We start from the raw sequence: 14,334 nt of genomic DNA, 5'->3' as shown, positions 1-14,334 counted from the left end.
CGCCATTGCACTCCAGCCTGGGTAACGAGCAAAACTCCTGCCTCAGCCTCCTGAGTAGCTGGGATTACAGGCACGCGCCACCATGCCCAGCTAATTTTTTGTATTTTTAGTAGAGACGGGGTTTCACCATGTTGACCAGGATGGTCTCGATCTCTTGACCTCGTGATCCACCCGCCTCGGCCTCCCAAAGTGCTGGGATTACAGGCTTGAGCCACCGCGCCCGGCCAACTCATTCATTTTCTAAGGAACCGTGGTGCCATCGTCCATCTGGTGAAACGCGGTATTCAGTGTTTTCGCTGAGCGTGGCAAGTGCGCACACCCTGACACCCGGCCCCATCCACGCAGGAGCGTCTTCATTCCAGAAAGTTCCTCGATGCCATTCAACTTGGTCTGTACCCTTCTCCACCCTCAGCGGGCCCCACTGCTGATTTCTAGTGCGCCGCCTGAAGCGCTATGTGAACGAGCCCCACACTGTGTTTGTGTTTGTTGGTTTGGCTTCCTGGCTTTTTGGGACAGTTTCCTGTTGTCCAAGCTGGAGTGCAGGGGCACAATCCCTGCTCATGGTAGCCTTGACCTCCCAGGGTCCAACAATCCTCCCGTCTCAGCCTCCTGAGTAGCTGGGACGACAGGCAGACACCACCACATTCGGCTAATCTAAAATTTTTTGTTTTTTTTTAAGTAGAGATGGGGGTCTCTGCAAAACAAAACAAAAAAACAAGGCCTGGGAGTCTCAGGCTCAAGCAGTCTTCCCGCCTTGGCCTCCCAAAGTGCTGGATCACAGGTGTGAACCACCACGCCTGGCCTGTGGCGAGCTGCTTTTGCTCAGCAAAGCATGTCTGAGGTCCCTCCACGAGGCTGGTGACCCTGGTTTGTTTCTTTGACTGATGAATAGTATTACATGACAGGCTGCTTCCATCGTTTGTTGATTCATTTCTCCTGTTAAGAGGCATTTGATTGATTCCATTTTCGGCAATTATGAATCTAAGTGTTTCTGGTCAAGTGCTGACTTTACAGAGTTGTTCACATCTAGCAACAGGACAGCTGCGTCAGGGAGAAGGTATATACTTAACTTCACAGTGAGCTGTGAGAGCCCCAACGCTGGGCCGTGCCCACTCCCCAGAGTCTGTCCCGGCTCACTGGTTTCATGTGCTCCTCCCCGGCTGTGAGAGCCCCAACGCTGGGCCGTGCCCACTATCTCCAGAGCCTGTCCCAGCTCACTGGTTTCATGTGCTCCTCCCCAGCTGAGGACTCATGCTGGGCCACCTCTTTTCATGTGCTGTGGCTATTTCAGTGCATCCTTTTGTGAAGTCGGCTGGGCTGGTGTCATCTGCCCCCTTCTTAATTGGGTCCCATGTCTTTTTGGTCCTGACTCGGGCTCTTGTCAGAGATATGTACTGTGAAGCCTGCGGCCTGCCTATTCATCTTCTTAACTACGCCTTTGAGATAAGTTTTTAAACTTCAGTGAAGTCTAATTTATTTTTTCCTCTTATCAGAGAGTTTTCTACATCTTAAGGAATCTTGGCCACCCTCAAATTCATGAACATATTCTGTTTTCTTCAAAAAGCTTCATGGTTCTAGTTTTTATTTTCAGATCTCTGATCCACCCTGAATTAAATTTTGCGTATGGTGTGCGGTGCACTTTTTCCCCATTCCGACATCCAGCTGTTCATGCAAGTTTTGCTGAAGACTTTCCTGGTTGGGTGCTGTGGCTCACGCCTGCAGTCAGGGTACTTTGGGAGGCTGAGGGAAGAGGGCTGCTGGAGCTCAGGAGTTCAACATCAGTCTGGACAACATAGCGAGACCCCGTCTCTACAAATAATAAAAAAAATTAGCCGGGCGTGGTGGTGTGTGCCTGTGGTCCCAGCTATTTGGGAGGCTGAGGCGGAGGATCCTTTGAGCCCAGGAGGTGGAGGCTGCAGTGAGCCACGCTGAGCTGACATCAGACCACCGCTGCAGTCCAGCTTGGGCAATAGAGAAAAACAAAAAAGCCTCTCCTTTCTCTTTTTCCTCACTGAATGGCTGTGGCTGTGGCCCCCTGCCCTGCAGGTGTGTCTCCTTCCGGTACTTCCTGTTCCGTCCCACTGCTCCGTCGTGTCTTCATGCCGACACCACGCTGCCGTGCTCACCGTGGCCTTCTCTAAGTCCTGAAAGCCTGCTCTTTATCAAGGAGGTTTCGGCTCTCCCAGGTCACCTGCATTTCCACACACACTTTGAAGTTTCAGTATGCCAATTCCACAAATGCCCGTGGGAGTTCTGAGTGGGACTGCACCGGATCTCTAGATCAACTTGCAGAGAACAGACATCTGAGTCACACTGACTCACTAATATTTTGTGAAGTATTTTTGTATCTATGTTCTTGAGAGTCCTGGTCTGTGAACACACACGTGCACACACACACAGTACTGCTCTGTGAATACACACACATGCCCACAGTGCTGGTCTGTGAACACACACACATGCACACACACACACAGTACTGGTCTGTGAACACATGCACACGTGCACACAGTACTGGTCTGTGAATACATGCACACGCGCACACAGTACTGGTCTGTGAACACACGTGCACGTGCACGTGCACACAGTACTGGTCTGTGAACATACACGTGCACACAGTACTGGTCTGTGAATGTACATGCACACGCACACAGTACTGGTCTGTAAACACACGCACACACGCACACAGTACTGGTCTGTGAACACACACGTGTGCACATACACGTTTCTGGTCTGTGAACATACATGCACGTGCACACAGTACTGGTCTGTGAACACACATGTATGCACACACAGTACTGCTCTGTGAACACACACGTGCACGTGCACACAGTACCGGTCTGTGAACACACGTGCACGCGCACACAGTACCGGTCTGTGAACATACATGCACGCACACACAGTACTGGTCTGTGAACACACGTGCACGGGCACAGGGTACTGGTCTGTGAACACACATACATGTGCACACGGTACTGGTCTGTGAAAACACACGTGCTCATGCATACACCTTCCCCCAAACACAGAGTCCTTATCTGGCTTAGGTGTGAGAGTTATGATGAACTAAAGAGTTGGGGAGTGTTTCCTCCTCTATTTTCTTTAGAGTATCTCTTCTTTCTTGATTTTTAGAATTCACTGGTGAAGCCATCTGGGCCTGGAGTTTGGTGGAAGTTTTCTTTTTTTTTGAGACAGAGTCTCACTGTCACCCAGGCTGGAGTGCAGTGGTGCGATCTTGGCTAACTGCAGCCTCCGCCTCCCAGGTTCACAAGTAATTCTCCTGCCTCAGCCTCCCAAGTAGCTACGATTATAGGCGTGTGTCACTGCACCCGACTAATTATTGTATTTTTAGTAGAGAGGGGGTTTCACCACATTGGCCAGGCTGTTCTCAAGCTCCTGACCTCAGGTGATCCGCCTGCCTCGGCCTCCCAAAGTGCTGGGATTATAGGCGTGAGCCACAGTGCCCAGCCAGGTCTTGCTGCTTTTAACTAGTTTAGTCTTCTCACATTTAATGTAATTATTTTACAGATGGTTTTAAGTCTACAATCTTCTTATTTTTTATTCGTCCTATTTGTTCTCTTTTCTGCTGTTTCATGAATTTAAGAAAGCATCTAGAATACTACTTTAGATCTTCTATTGGCTTTTTAGCTACATTTGCTTTGAGTGGTTGCTCTAGGAAATTATGTTATGCATCCTTCAGTCAGCAAAGTCGACCTCGAGAACATTTCACGTGTAATGAAAGATCTTTACTCCAACATTAAATTCCCATTCACTCTCTCAGCAGAGTTGTCCATGTGCCAAGAGTAGTGATGAGTACTAGAAACTCAACGGGAAAAACCTGTAATAATCATTCCTGGTATTTGCTGCAGTGAGATAGCCGGGCATGTTGTTGAAGTGCGTGACCGCAGACTTGGTCAGTACTTGTGTAAAGAGCCCAGGATGTGAACTCCGAGGCTCACGTGCTGCACTCAGCCATCCACGCAGCTACGGCTGTTGGTGCCCGCCACTGCGCCTGGCTGAAAAACACTTTCATGACCTACTCAAAATAACTTTTATGAATGTTGTTTTATGTATTTCCACACTGTACCAAATTTTACTCCTAAAAATTCCTCAATATGTCCACATCTGGATTTCTAAATATTCACTAAAAGGAACCAGAGGTCCTTGAAGAAATGGCAGATTCCAGGGCTGCAGCAGGGAAAACTCCTGGTAAGCCTGGAGTATCTTGTACTAAAAGCAGGAGCGCAAAGAACAATGGAGGTGTGGAAAGAACAGACTGGCTCCAAAGGGTTCCCACTGGCCAACTGGAGACAACGTCACCATCTAACAGAATAATAACAGCAATGGATTATCGTACAACAAATCAAAAACCAAAACCAAAAACGCTCCTGAGTCCATGGTGTGATTTAAATAAAGGGGCAGGGCCTTCAGCTAATAAACAGAAGCAAGACTAGAGGGAGAAAGTCACTGCTTTGCAATCAGCAGTGTTAAGAACTGATTCAGGCAGGGGTCATCAAGGGATGCTGAGGCCGACGAGAAGAGCTGCTGGGAGCAGGAGAGCCACACTGCCCCAGAGTCACCTCCTGGGTTCCTCGCTGGTGAGGAGAGGAAGGGGCAGATGCAACCTTAACCAAGTGATCAAGCTCAGCATCACGAATGATGGCACGAACGGACGCTTCTGTCTCCCGATCTGTGACGCAATGGGAAGCTACGCATGGTGGCCCACGTGGCATTCCAACACGGCCAAAACATTCACCTTGAACCCAGCCACGGGGACACAGCGAGACAAAGCCTGAATGTGGGGCCATCTACAGTAGAGCTGGCCTGGGATTTTCAGGAATGCTAAGGTCATGAAACACCACACGAAGGAGGGAGGGAGGGGAGTGAATGGGGTGGGAAAGAGCAAGATACGCAAAGTGAATGTGGCAAAATGTCAGCTCTTGCGGAACTGAGCTACAGATTTTACACATATGGGTGTTTATCGTACAATTTGTTTTTAAAGATAGGGTCTCACTCTGTTGCCCAGGTGAGGGGTGCAGTGGGTATTCACAGGCCTGACCACAGCCCACACTACGGCCTCCAGCTCCTGAGCACAAGTGATCCTCCTATTTTGGCCTCTGAGTGCTGGGATTATTGATGTGAGCCACTGAGCCTGGCCCATTGTACTATTTAAAAAACTTTCCTGTAAGTTAAAAGAATTTAACTTAGTCAGTGAAAGAATCAGGCAATAATCAGTTTGTAGAAATGGCCCTTCAGGGCCAGGCACGGTGGCTCATGCCAGCACTTTGGGATCGCTTGAGCTCAGGGTTTTGAGACCATCCCAGGCAACATAGCAAAGCCCTGTCTCTACTAAAAATACAAAAAATTAGTCGGGTGTGGCTCCACGTGCCTGTAGTCCCAGCTACACAGGAGGCTGTGGTGTGACGATCAGTTGAACTCAGGAGGTCGGGGCTGCAGTGAGCTGAGAGCTTGTCACTGCCCTCCAGCCTGGGCAATGGGAGTGAGACCCTATTTCAAATAAAAATAAAAAAGAAAAAAAGAATCCTCCAAATCTGGGTAGTGGGCATTTCCCCTGGTTTGGTCTGGTGCCGTCAGAGTATTAAAGTGACAACGGCCTGGTAGTTGAGTTACATGCACCGCAGCGCAGCAAGGCATGTACGCCCACTCCGAGGCAGGGACACAGCCTGACTAGGATTAACATCATGACTGCTAATAAAACATATTCTGTGACGGCATGGTGGCTCATGCCTACCATCCAGGCACTTTTGGAAGCGGAGCAGGTTGATCCCCTGAGGCCAGGAGCTTGAGAGCAGCCTGGGCAACTTAGTGAGACCGAGTCTCGACAAAAAAAATCTAAAAATCGGCCAGGCATGGTTAAGTGCCTGTGGTCCCAGCAACTTGGGAGGCTGAGGTGAGAGGATGGTTTGAGCGTAGGAGGTGGAGGCCGCAGTGAGCTGTGATTACACCCCTGCACTCCAGCCTGGGAAACAGAGAGAACCTGGCTCAAAGAAACACCCCTCAAAGAAAACCAAACCAAATGAAACCCAACCCAACCCAACCCAACCCATATTCTAGATTTACAGACTAACTGGGTTTATGATGAAGACTACAAAACTGACCAGCAATTGTACACGTATTCACCTACTGAGTTCCTAGTGAATCACCGCCCACCACTCGCAGAGTTAGGTTTGTAGGCTGAGCTCTGTCTAGGTAGCTCAGCACTCAGCACTGCCGGGAGTCTCACCCTTCACTTCTCTCGTGTGACCTGTGAGCGCCTCGTGAGAATGCCCGCAGGCCACGCGAGTCTGACGTCTGAGTGTGCTGGCTGGCTGACAGGACACTGCTCCTTCCAGATATAGTCACTATCTGCTCCCAGGAGGTCTCTCTTAAAGCACAGATTAATTTGAAGGCAAAGCAGGGGCTCTTCCGTTGAGATATAAGGAATTAATTTCTGACCATGCCCTTCACATATACCAGAGGTGACGGTGAATTTCTAATGTGAAATTACGTGTTTAAGGGATGGATTCTAACATTTTGATTTTCATCAGATTGTATTAGTGTAGACATGAATGCTCAGTGTGGGATCCTAAGGAAGAAAATGTAGTTAATAAACAGTGAGTTGTACATGAAACATTTGCTAGTATCTATCTGCTTTACAGCTCCTTTGCTGATTTTTCTGTTTTAAGAAAAGAGATCACATCTTGTCAACAGAGGGAACTGTTGACAATCGCAGCAGGGTCTTCTGGCCCAGGGTGCCGTGGGGGACCTGCTTTGGCTCTGCCTAGCACATACCTTGTGGCTGGGCAGTGTGGGTGATGGCTGGGGCCATCTGTCCCAGGAGCAGGAAGGTCCCAGAGTGTGGCTGACCCTGGCAATGCAGGGCTCGTCCTCTGGAAGGCTCTGGGACCCCAAGTGTCCTGATCCCCACGCACTTAGCAGCACTGTGTTGGGAAACCCCAGGCTACGATGTGCAACACGCCATCCTTCCGTGTGGCTCCAGACCCAGACACCGTCTACCCACCCAGCCAGGAGGCTGCACGAATTCCACGTGGGGACAGGAAACGAGAGTTCCTCGCGCTTGGGAGAGTGGAAACACACAGCTGCCCCACGCCAGGCACTGGGGGGACATCAGTGGGTGAGGACCGGAGGTGGTGCTCATGAGATGGGCAGGGCCGAGAGGACGGATGGTGGAGGTATTTCCTGAAGTGAGAGGTGAGCCTGAGGTACCCTGCGCTGTCACAGGCCCTGCCAGGCACCACGCTGGGGCTTCCACTGGACAAATGTGAATGCCAGCCTCTCTCCCTCCCCTCTCCAACCAAGACAGGTTCTCCTAGTGGTCAAGAGGTAAGGGATGGATGCTCCCTGCCCTGTAGGCCCCAACAGGACTCTGTGGCCTCTCCTGGGAGCTCTAGCCTGGACCATGGTCACAGTCACACAGCACACAGGCAACCACAGTGACCGTCCTAGAGACCAGGAGGCTTCAGGACCGGAAGGTTACATTCTCCTTCTGTTTGTGCCTTCTCGTCCTCTCTGCCAGCAGGTGGAGGGGCAGCAGCTGTGTGTGGACCCAGCCGAGGTACTGGCGCAGTAGAAAGCTGGACAGCGGCCAGGCCGTGCAGAGCCCCTGTGGGCATGCAGGTGTGACCTTGTCCACCAGGCACAGGAGCTCAGCATGACCAAGTGTCAACAGTGATGGCAATGCCACGGGGAGTTGGGGGGGACTCGGCACCTCCCTCTGGTCATCCACAGCTCTGCTCACAAACACACACCGGACCTTCAGACGCCCCTTCTGCCCAGGGAACCCTGGCCTGCATCTGGCACCGGCACGCATGCCCAGTGGCCTACCTGGAGCGGGTCCGCTTCCTGCTGGCTCCGGGGCTGCTGCTCACGCGGTAGGCAGTGGGCACACTCCTCTCTTCCCTCCGCCTCTCAGGGGAGTGGGCTCTCCTCCGAGGGGACCGGGAGCGGGACCTGGACAGAGGAGGAGGCAGCATTCAGCTCTGCAGCCTGGCTGGCTGTGAACCACTTCCCACTGCCCTGGCAGACTGAGCCCTGTCTGCAGAGCCTGAGGGTGCTCCGAAGTGGTGCCTGTGCAGACCCCGAGGCTTCAGAGGACCCCTGCCAAGCTTTGCTACTCTACTGACAACCGGAACCCCGACTCCCATTTTAGAGGCAGAGATGGTCTCTCCTGTCCCACACACTTATCACACCAAGGACCAACTTTTAGCCAATACACAACTGACTTGAGGCTGGAGCTATGTGCTGCTGCTTCAAATGGTCACTGGCAACCAATTCCCCACGAGCCGCGGCCGGTTACGTGACTTATGACCACCTCAGGCTGGTTTCTCTTCCTCCCTCCTGCCCTGGCCCATTTTATCTCCCTATAAACTTCAGCTCATCGATGCCTCACCTACATTAGGTAAGAAAAGGCAGTCAAATTCCAGTGAGTCCTGTCTACCTGTCTGAACAGCGGCAATGAGAAACTAAACGGTAACGAAGCTAGAGGCCTACCTGGAAATTTCTCTTGTTCACACTGATCTTACGGCCTCTCAGCACAGGTCATCAGGAACAGGCTGTGGGGCCCTGGCATGAAGCCTGAAACCTTCAGTCCAACTCAGAAACACCAGTCTCACGACAGTTTCAGCTAACTTAAGTTTATGAGATTTCACCGATGCAAAGCCACCCATTGACACTGATTCCTCCTCCTCACGTGCCCGGAAAGGGCGCATCCCTCTCCTGTGGTGACATAATCCACACATATGGCCATGAAGACTGAAACCTGCACCCCTTCAGGGGTGACACGCCTTCGTGGAGGCCCCTGAGCCATGAGTTTGGGGCTTTCATTTTGGTTCTTTGCTCACTCAGTAAAGCCACTGTTTGGGGAAGACTTGCAGTGGGCACACATCTGGAAAAAAACACCATTTATTTCTGTTTTGTTTCCACGACAACTCATTCAAAAACAACATAAAGAAGAGCGCTTTGATTTTGCCATTTGAAAAACGTCGACACTGAATCATTTTCATGACAAGAAACTGCAAACGCCACAGGCTGTGCTTCTGCAGATCAGCTGGGGATCACTGAGCTCCCAGCGTCCCGGAAAGCCAGGAGTGGCTGCCCTTTAACTAATGGCTTTGATTTTTTTCCGGACCTTTCCTAAGATTTACAGAACAGATGATAAGGGGAGATCAGTTAGACACCTTGATGTTTTACCAGGTTTTCCCTCAGAAGAACGCGCAGAGTCAGATCTGGTGGCAGCTGAGGCTGTCTGGTAACTTCCTGGCTTGGCTGCCGCTGTCACGGGACACACTGCTCTGACAGGGCTCTGCACACAGCGTCCCTGGGGAGGCTGTGGCTCTGTGACATGGAGGCACATCCAGAATAAAAGGCGCTGGGCTGGGCGCTACCACGACTCTAAAAAAAGCTCTGCTTATTCAAAGCTACAGAAGCCACAGAGCTAGGCTTAGAATTCTACAGGAAACTCAATCATCAGGAAAAACAAGTTAGTTTTTAAGACCTGCAAATTTGTAACTGAAATACAATAGATTTTGTAGCAGCTATTAGTAACGGGCTTCTTTAAAGGGAAGTGGCTGTTGCCAGCAGATTTTCATGTGATCTGGGGAAAATGCCCATCTCAGAATTAGGGGCTACATACCAATTAGACAATTCTTTAAGTTTTACTTGAGTTAAAGAAGTTTTAATGTTTTTTATTCTGTTAATTAAGCTTCTCATATTGATACCACAACACAGTGCAAGAAACAAGAATTCCATTTTATAAGCAAATAATCTGTATCATGTGACCGGAGGCCTTCTTAAAGATGAAGTGGTCTGCGTTAGACACTTTCAAGCATAATGTGATTCATAGTTTTTTTTCCTAAAAAAGCATAATGGTTTGCTTTCAAATAAAGACATAATGAGACTTTTCTCAATGATGAAACTCTAGAAATCTTATCTGAATGACAGTGATCACATCTATAAATAGCCTCTTTCTCCAGCATTTAACCATTTCATCTACTCCACTTCCTCCATTCACCTCCCCAGCCCCAGCCTTTCAGCCACGGAATCATCTGTGCAGATGACTCAGCAGCAAAGGTCTGGCTCTGGCATAGCTGAACTACCAGCAGGCTCCCGAAGCCAAATTTTTCTCAAGTTTAAACTGTGGATCCGACTTCAGGTGCGATTCCTCCTGTGTCCAGAGGCCGGTGACAGCTGCCACAGCTCCTCCTTCCTGTACTGCTCAGTGCAGACACCCTCTGGTCTCATCTGTGTTTGGCTACAATTCACTTTGATTCACTTTGCAAGGGATGGAACGGTGGTCCTCACCTCAGTGACCAACACTACCGCTCGGGGAACTGTAAACATCTGTTTTCCCCTTTAAGGAGCAGGTTTAGGAGACGAGTCATCGCTTTCACTGATTTGCTATGCAGTTTATCATGGGAAAAAAGGACAGTGGGGAGTCTCAACTTTCAACCTAAAGTAGAATCCCAATGTCCCTTCTGAACGCTAAACAAGACTCCTTAGAAAAGTCTTCCGAATCCCCAGTCTCCCCCACCAACCGCAAGTACTTAGGGACTAATTTCTACAAAGAAATATATTTTTATCATACAGAACTATCTAGAACTCCCACAAACCCAGGGTAGCTATGAATATGCATTTAGATACCTAAATGAACACAAGAGACCATCTTAGCAAAAGTTTTAAAAATAAACTTAGTTTCAAGCTTAAACTTATTAAAATTTAATTTTCGGTAGTAAATGAACTGCATGAGTACTTCTTCCTTCCATTAAGATAAAGAACCAGATGCGATATAAAAATACAAATGAAAATAGAAAACAAGCCAATAAAAGTCTTTTGCTTTAATTTTTTTTTTTTTTTTTTTTGAGACAGAGTCTTGCTCTGTTGCCCAGGCTGGAGTGCAGTGGCGTGATCTCAGCTCACTGCAACCTCCGCTTCCTGGGTTCAAGTGGCTCAGCCTGCCAAGTAGCTGGGATTACAGGCACATGCCACCATGCCTGGCTGATTTTTCTATTTTTAGTAGAGATGGGGTTTCACCATGTTGGCCAGACTAGTCTTAACTCCTGACCTCAGGTGATCCACTGGCCTCGGCCTCCCAAAGTGCTCGGATTATAGGCGTGAGCCACTGTGCCTGGCCTCAATGTTGAGTTAGAAGACACTAAATACTACCTTGTCATAATCAGTGTACTTTCTGAGAAGTGACACAGTGATTTTCCAGAACTAAAGATTTTTTCCATGACTCATTTACCATTGGAGATGCAGAGTCACCTGTAACTTGGACATACTGAATCAATGGGGCTTCAGCCACAGTAACAGTGCAGACATGCCATCGATGTTCACTGCGTTATGAGAAGGCGTTCTAGTCTCAACTTTCTGTATTTCACATAGAACTTTCGTAATTTAGTATATCAAACAAGATGCATTCCATGTAGCATCCTGCCACAATTAGAAATACTAACAACTGCAGTATTCCACTGTGGGCTGGCAGCAGTCATTAAAAATGATCAATCAGGTCTGTTCAGGCCCAGGTGACACGTCCAATCCATTCTGAGTGGAGGCTGCATTTTTTTTTTTAAATATTTTTGGAGGCTGCATTTTTTAACAGTTTATTCTATCTGATGACAAAAGCATTAGCACTTTCAATATTTTGGTGAAAATTTAGTTATCTTTTATACTCCAATAATTTATATTACTGAGGAGACCACCATCCCCTCCCATTTACAACTTGCATTTTAGAGCCACTTGGATCCCTGGAAATGATTATTGCTGGCAGAGCTCGGATGGAGGAGGTATGTTTGCAGCCAGTTTAGAAAAATGCAATCCTACTCAATAAAACATGCATTCCCCGTTCCCAGAAGAGCAGAGGCAGAATTCCACAAAAAAGGTCACGGTGAGAAACCACCAGCTTATTATTATTTTTCGTAGAGAATATGTTGATTAGGCTAGATTGGAACTCCTGGGCTCAAGGGACCCTCCTCTGCCTCTGCCTCCCAAGCAGCTGGGGCTTCACTAGCTTGCTGAACCGTCCTCCGGCTCCGGAGCCCACGACACCAGTGGCCTCTGCACCCAGCTATGCCCTTGGCCCTGTGGAGGGGAACCACTGCCAGGGGCCAGCACCCATGGCAGAACTTGCTAGACAATCCCACACCTGGAAGATTTTGTTTGATAATATTCTTTTCATTTTATAATAAAGTTGGACTTTGCCTTCACATTTTGAATAAGTTGCAAAATCAAATGCTTTTTAATCAGTTATTTATAATTAACTATCTTCTCAGCCATTGAGATTAATGAAAAATTCGACTGTTCTGAAAACATTTTACTCTGTTGTAAAATATTTTAAATGTAGGTCGAATTAAAATTGGTAGCCTACCATCACAGTAGAAACCATGCTCAGATAATTTTCACCTTAATTTTCTCTTTTAACTGAAAGTCACCAACTAATGAGTAGGATTTTGCTTCTTGGACCTGTCAGCACTGAATAAATCTATTCCAAAATCAGTCATTCCAATAATATGTAAAATGACTTTTTCTACTATAGACTAGTCAACAGAATCCAAGTGGTAGTGAAGCCTTTCAGTTCTGAGTAATGATCTGGGAAAAGCTGACGGCCACCACATCACCTTTCCTTACACACAAATGGACAGAACCCCCGGAAGGATCAGGCATCTGTGTCTGCTGCATTCACAAAAACTCCCCACGGTAAAGCTGAGCTAATTTCTTACACCAAAGAAACACCGTGAACAGCCCTTACAATGATCGGTCCCCAAGGCTTGGGATTTAGGAAGGAATTATACTTTTTGTTTGAGCCTATAGAAAAGGAAAATTGGGAAGAATTTTACTGAACATAGTTCCTAGGAGGGCTTGTTTATGCCTATCTTCAGCTATGTAATGTCATAAGAAACATTTTCAAAAGGGAAATTTTTAATTTTAATCTTCATTTGATTGCATTTGGAGGCAGGGTCTCGCTGTCACCCAGGATGGAGTACATCACAGCTCACTGTACTGATCAATCCTCCCGCCTCAGACTCTGCATGTGCTCAGGAGTTCGAAGTACACACTGCCATGCCTGGCTAATTTAAAAAAATATTTTGTAAAAAAAAAAAAAAAAAATATATATATATATATATTATATATATATATATATATATATATATATGTATATATATATATTTTGTTGACATAGGGTTTCACTATGTTGCCAAAGCTAGTCTTGAACTCCTGGCCTCAAAATAATCCTCTCATCTTGGCGTCCCAAAGCACTGGGATTACAAGTGTGAGCCATTGTGCCTGGCTTCAAATGAGAAATTTTTAAAAAGCTTTGATATAATAATACCAGTTCCTGGGAGCCTTTAAAAACTGAAGATATGTTAGCAAAACCATTCATTGGATTACAAAATGGCAAGGGTTTCCGTGTCTGTGTGTTTAAGGGTATGAAGTGATGAAACGTTTGAAACACAGAAATGCACAGTGAAGAATCAAACTGATTTATCATGGGGTCAAATTCAATTTTACTGCAGAGAAGTGAGTATAAATGCTTGCCAAACCTTAAGTGTTGGCCAGGGTAGAAATGAGGAAAGCACGCCGGGCGTGGTGGCTCCCGCCTGTAATCCCAGCACTTTGGGAGGCCAAGACGGGTGGATCACCTGAGGTCAGGAGTTGGAGACCAGCCTGGCCAACACGGTGAAACCCCGTCTCTACTAAAAATACAAAATTAGCTGACGCTGAGGCAGGAGAATCGCTTGAATTCGGGAGGCAGAGGTTGCAGTGAGCCAGGATCAGACTACTGCACTCCAGCCTGGGCAACAAGAGCAGAAACTCCGCCCCCCCCCCCCCAAAGCATATTGTTTTCAGGATATATTCAGAAAGGCAAATGTGTAAAATTATACTTAAAAAGCCCATAAAGCGCCCAAGGTATGTGTATTTTTCCTATGGAAACATAAGAGCTAACATGGATTCTAGAAGAAAAACTAGATGGGCACGGTCAGAGCTGCGCTAGAGAAACTGAGGCGAGGAGAGCCAGCCAACGTTCAGTGACAAACCCAAGGCCTAACGGGGCCCTGAAAGCAGGGCGAGCGGTGCAACCTCCTGAGGCCGGACGCTGCTTTGTTTCCAAACACTTGTTCTCACCAGGAAGTATTCTGTGACTCTGAAATGTTTTCATGTTTTTAATTTCTGCTGCCAGAGATGTTAACCTGCTTTCTGAAAAACGGACGCATCAAGAAGGCCTTTGGTTTAATAGTGACTTCGGAGGGAGGCAGGAGAGAGGAAACACTGCACCGGTGCTGCGCTCTGCACACACGCTCACTCACTGGCGCCGCACTCCACACA

General features: G+C 47.9%; 1 protein-coding gene across 3 annotated transcripts in view; it reads right to left on the bottom strand.

Annotated features, from left to right (window-relative positions):
• The window catches only part of SFSWAP (splicing factor SWAP), a 93,169-nt gene that overhangs the window by 4,530 nt on the left and 74,305 nt on the right, over positions 1-14,334 (bottom strand). For all 3 annotated transcript variants that reach the window (XM_032270868.1, XM_032270867.1, XM_032270869.1), the window contains one exon: positions 7,840-7,965. In XM_032270868.1, the coding sequence (XP_032126759.1) occupies positions 7,840-7,965 (126 nt within the window). The remainder of the gene's footprint in view (positions 1-7,839; positions 7,966-14,334) is intronic.

This window comes from Sapajus apella, unplaced genomic scaffold (assembly GCF_009761245.1).
Source record: "Sapajus apella isolate SASKATOON/1434 unplaced genomic scaffold, GSC_monkey_1.0 scaffold218, whole genome shotgun sequence".
NCBI lineage: Eukaryota > Metazoa > Chordata > Mammalia > Primates > Cebidae > Sapajus > Sapajus apella.
This window is presented reverse-complemented; position numbering and strand designations above follow the sequence as displayed.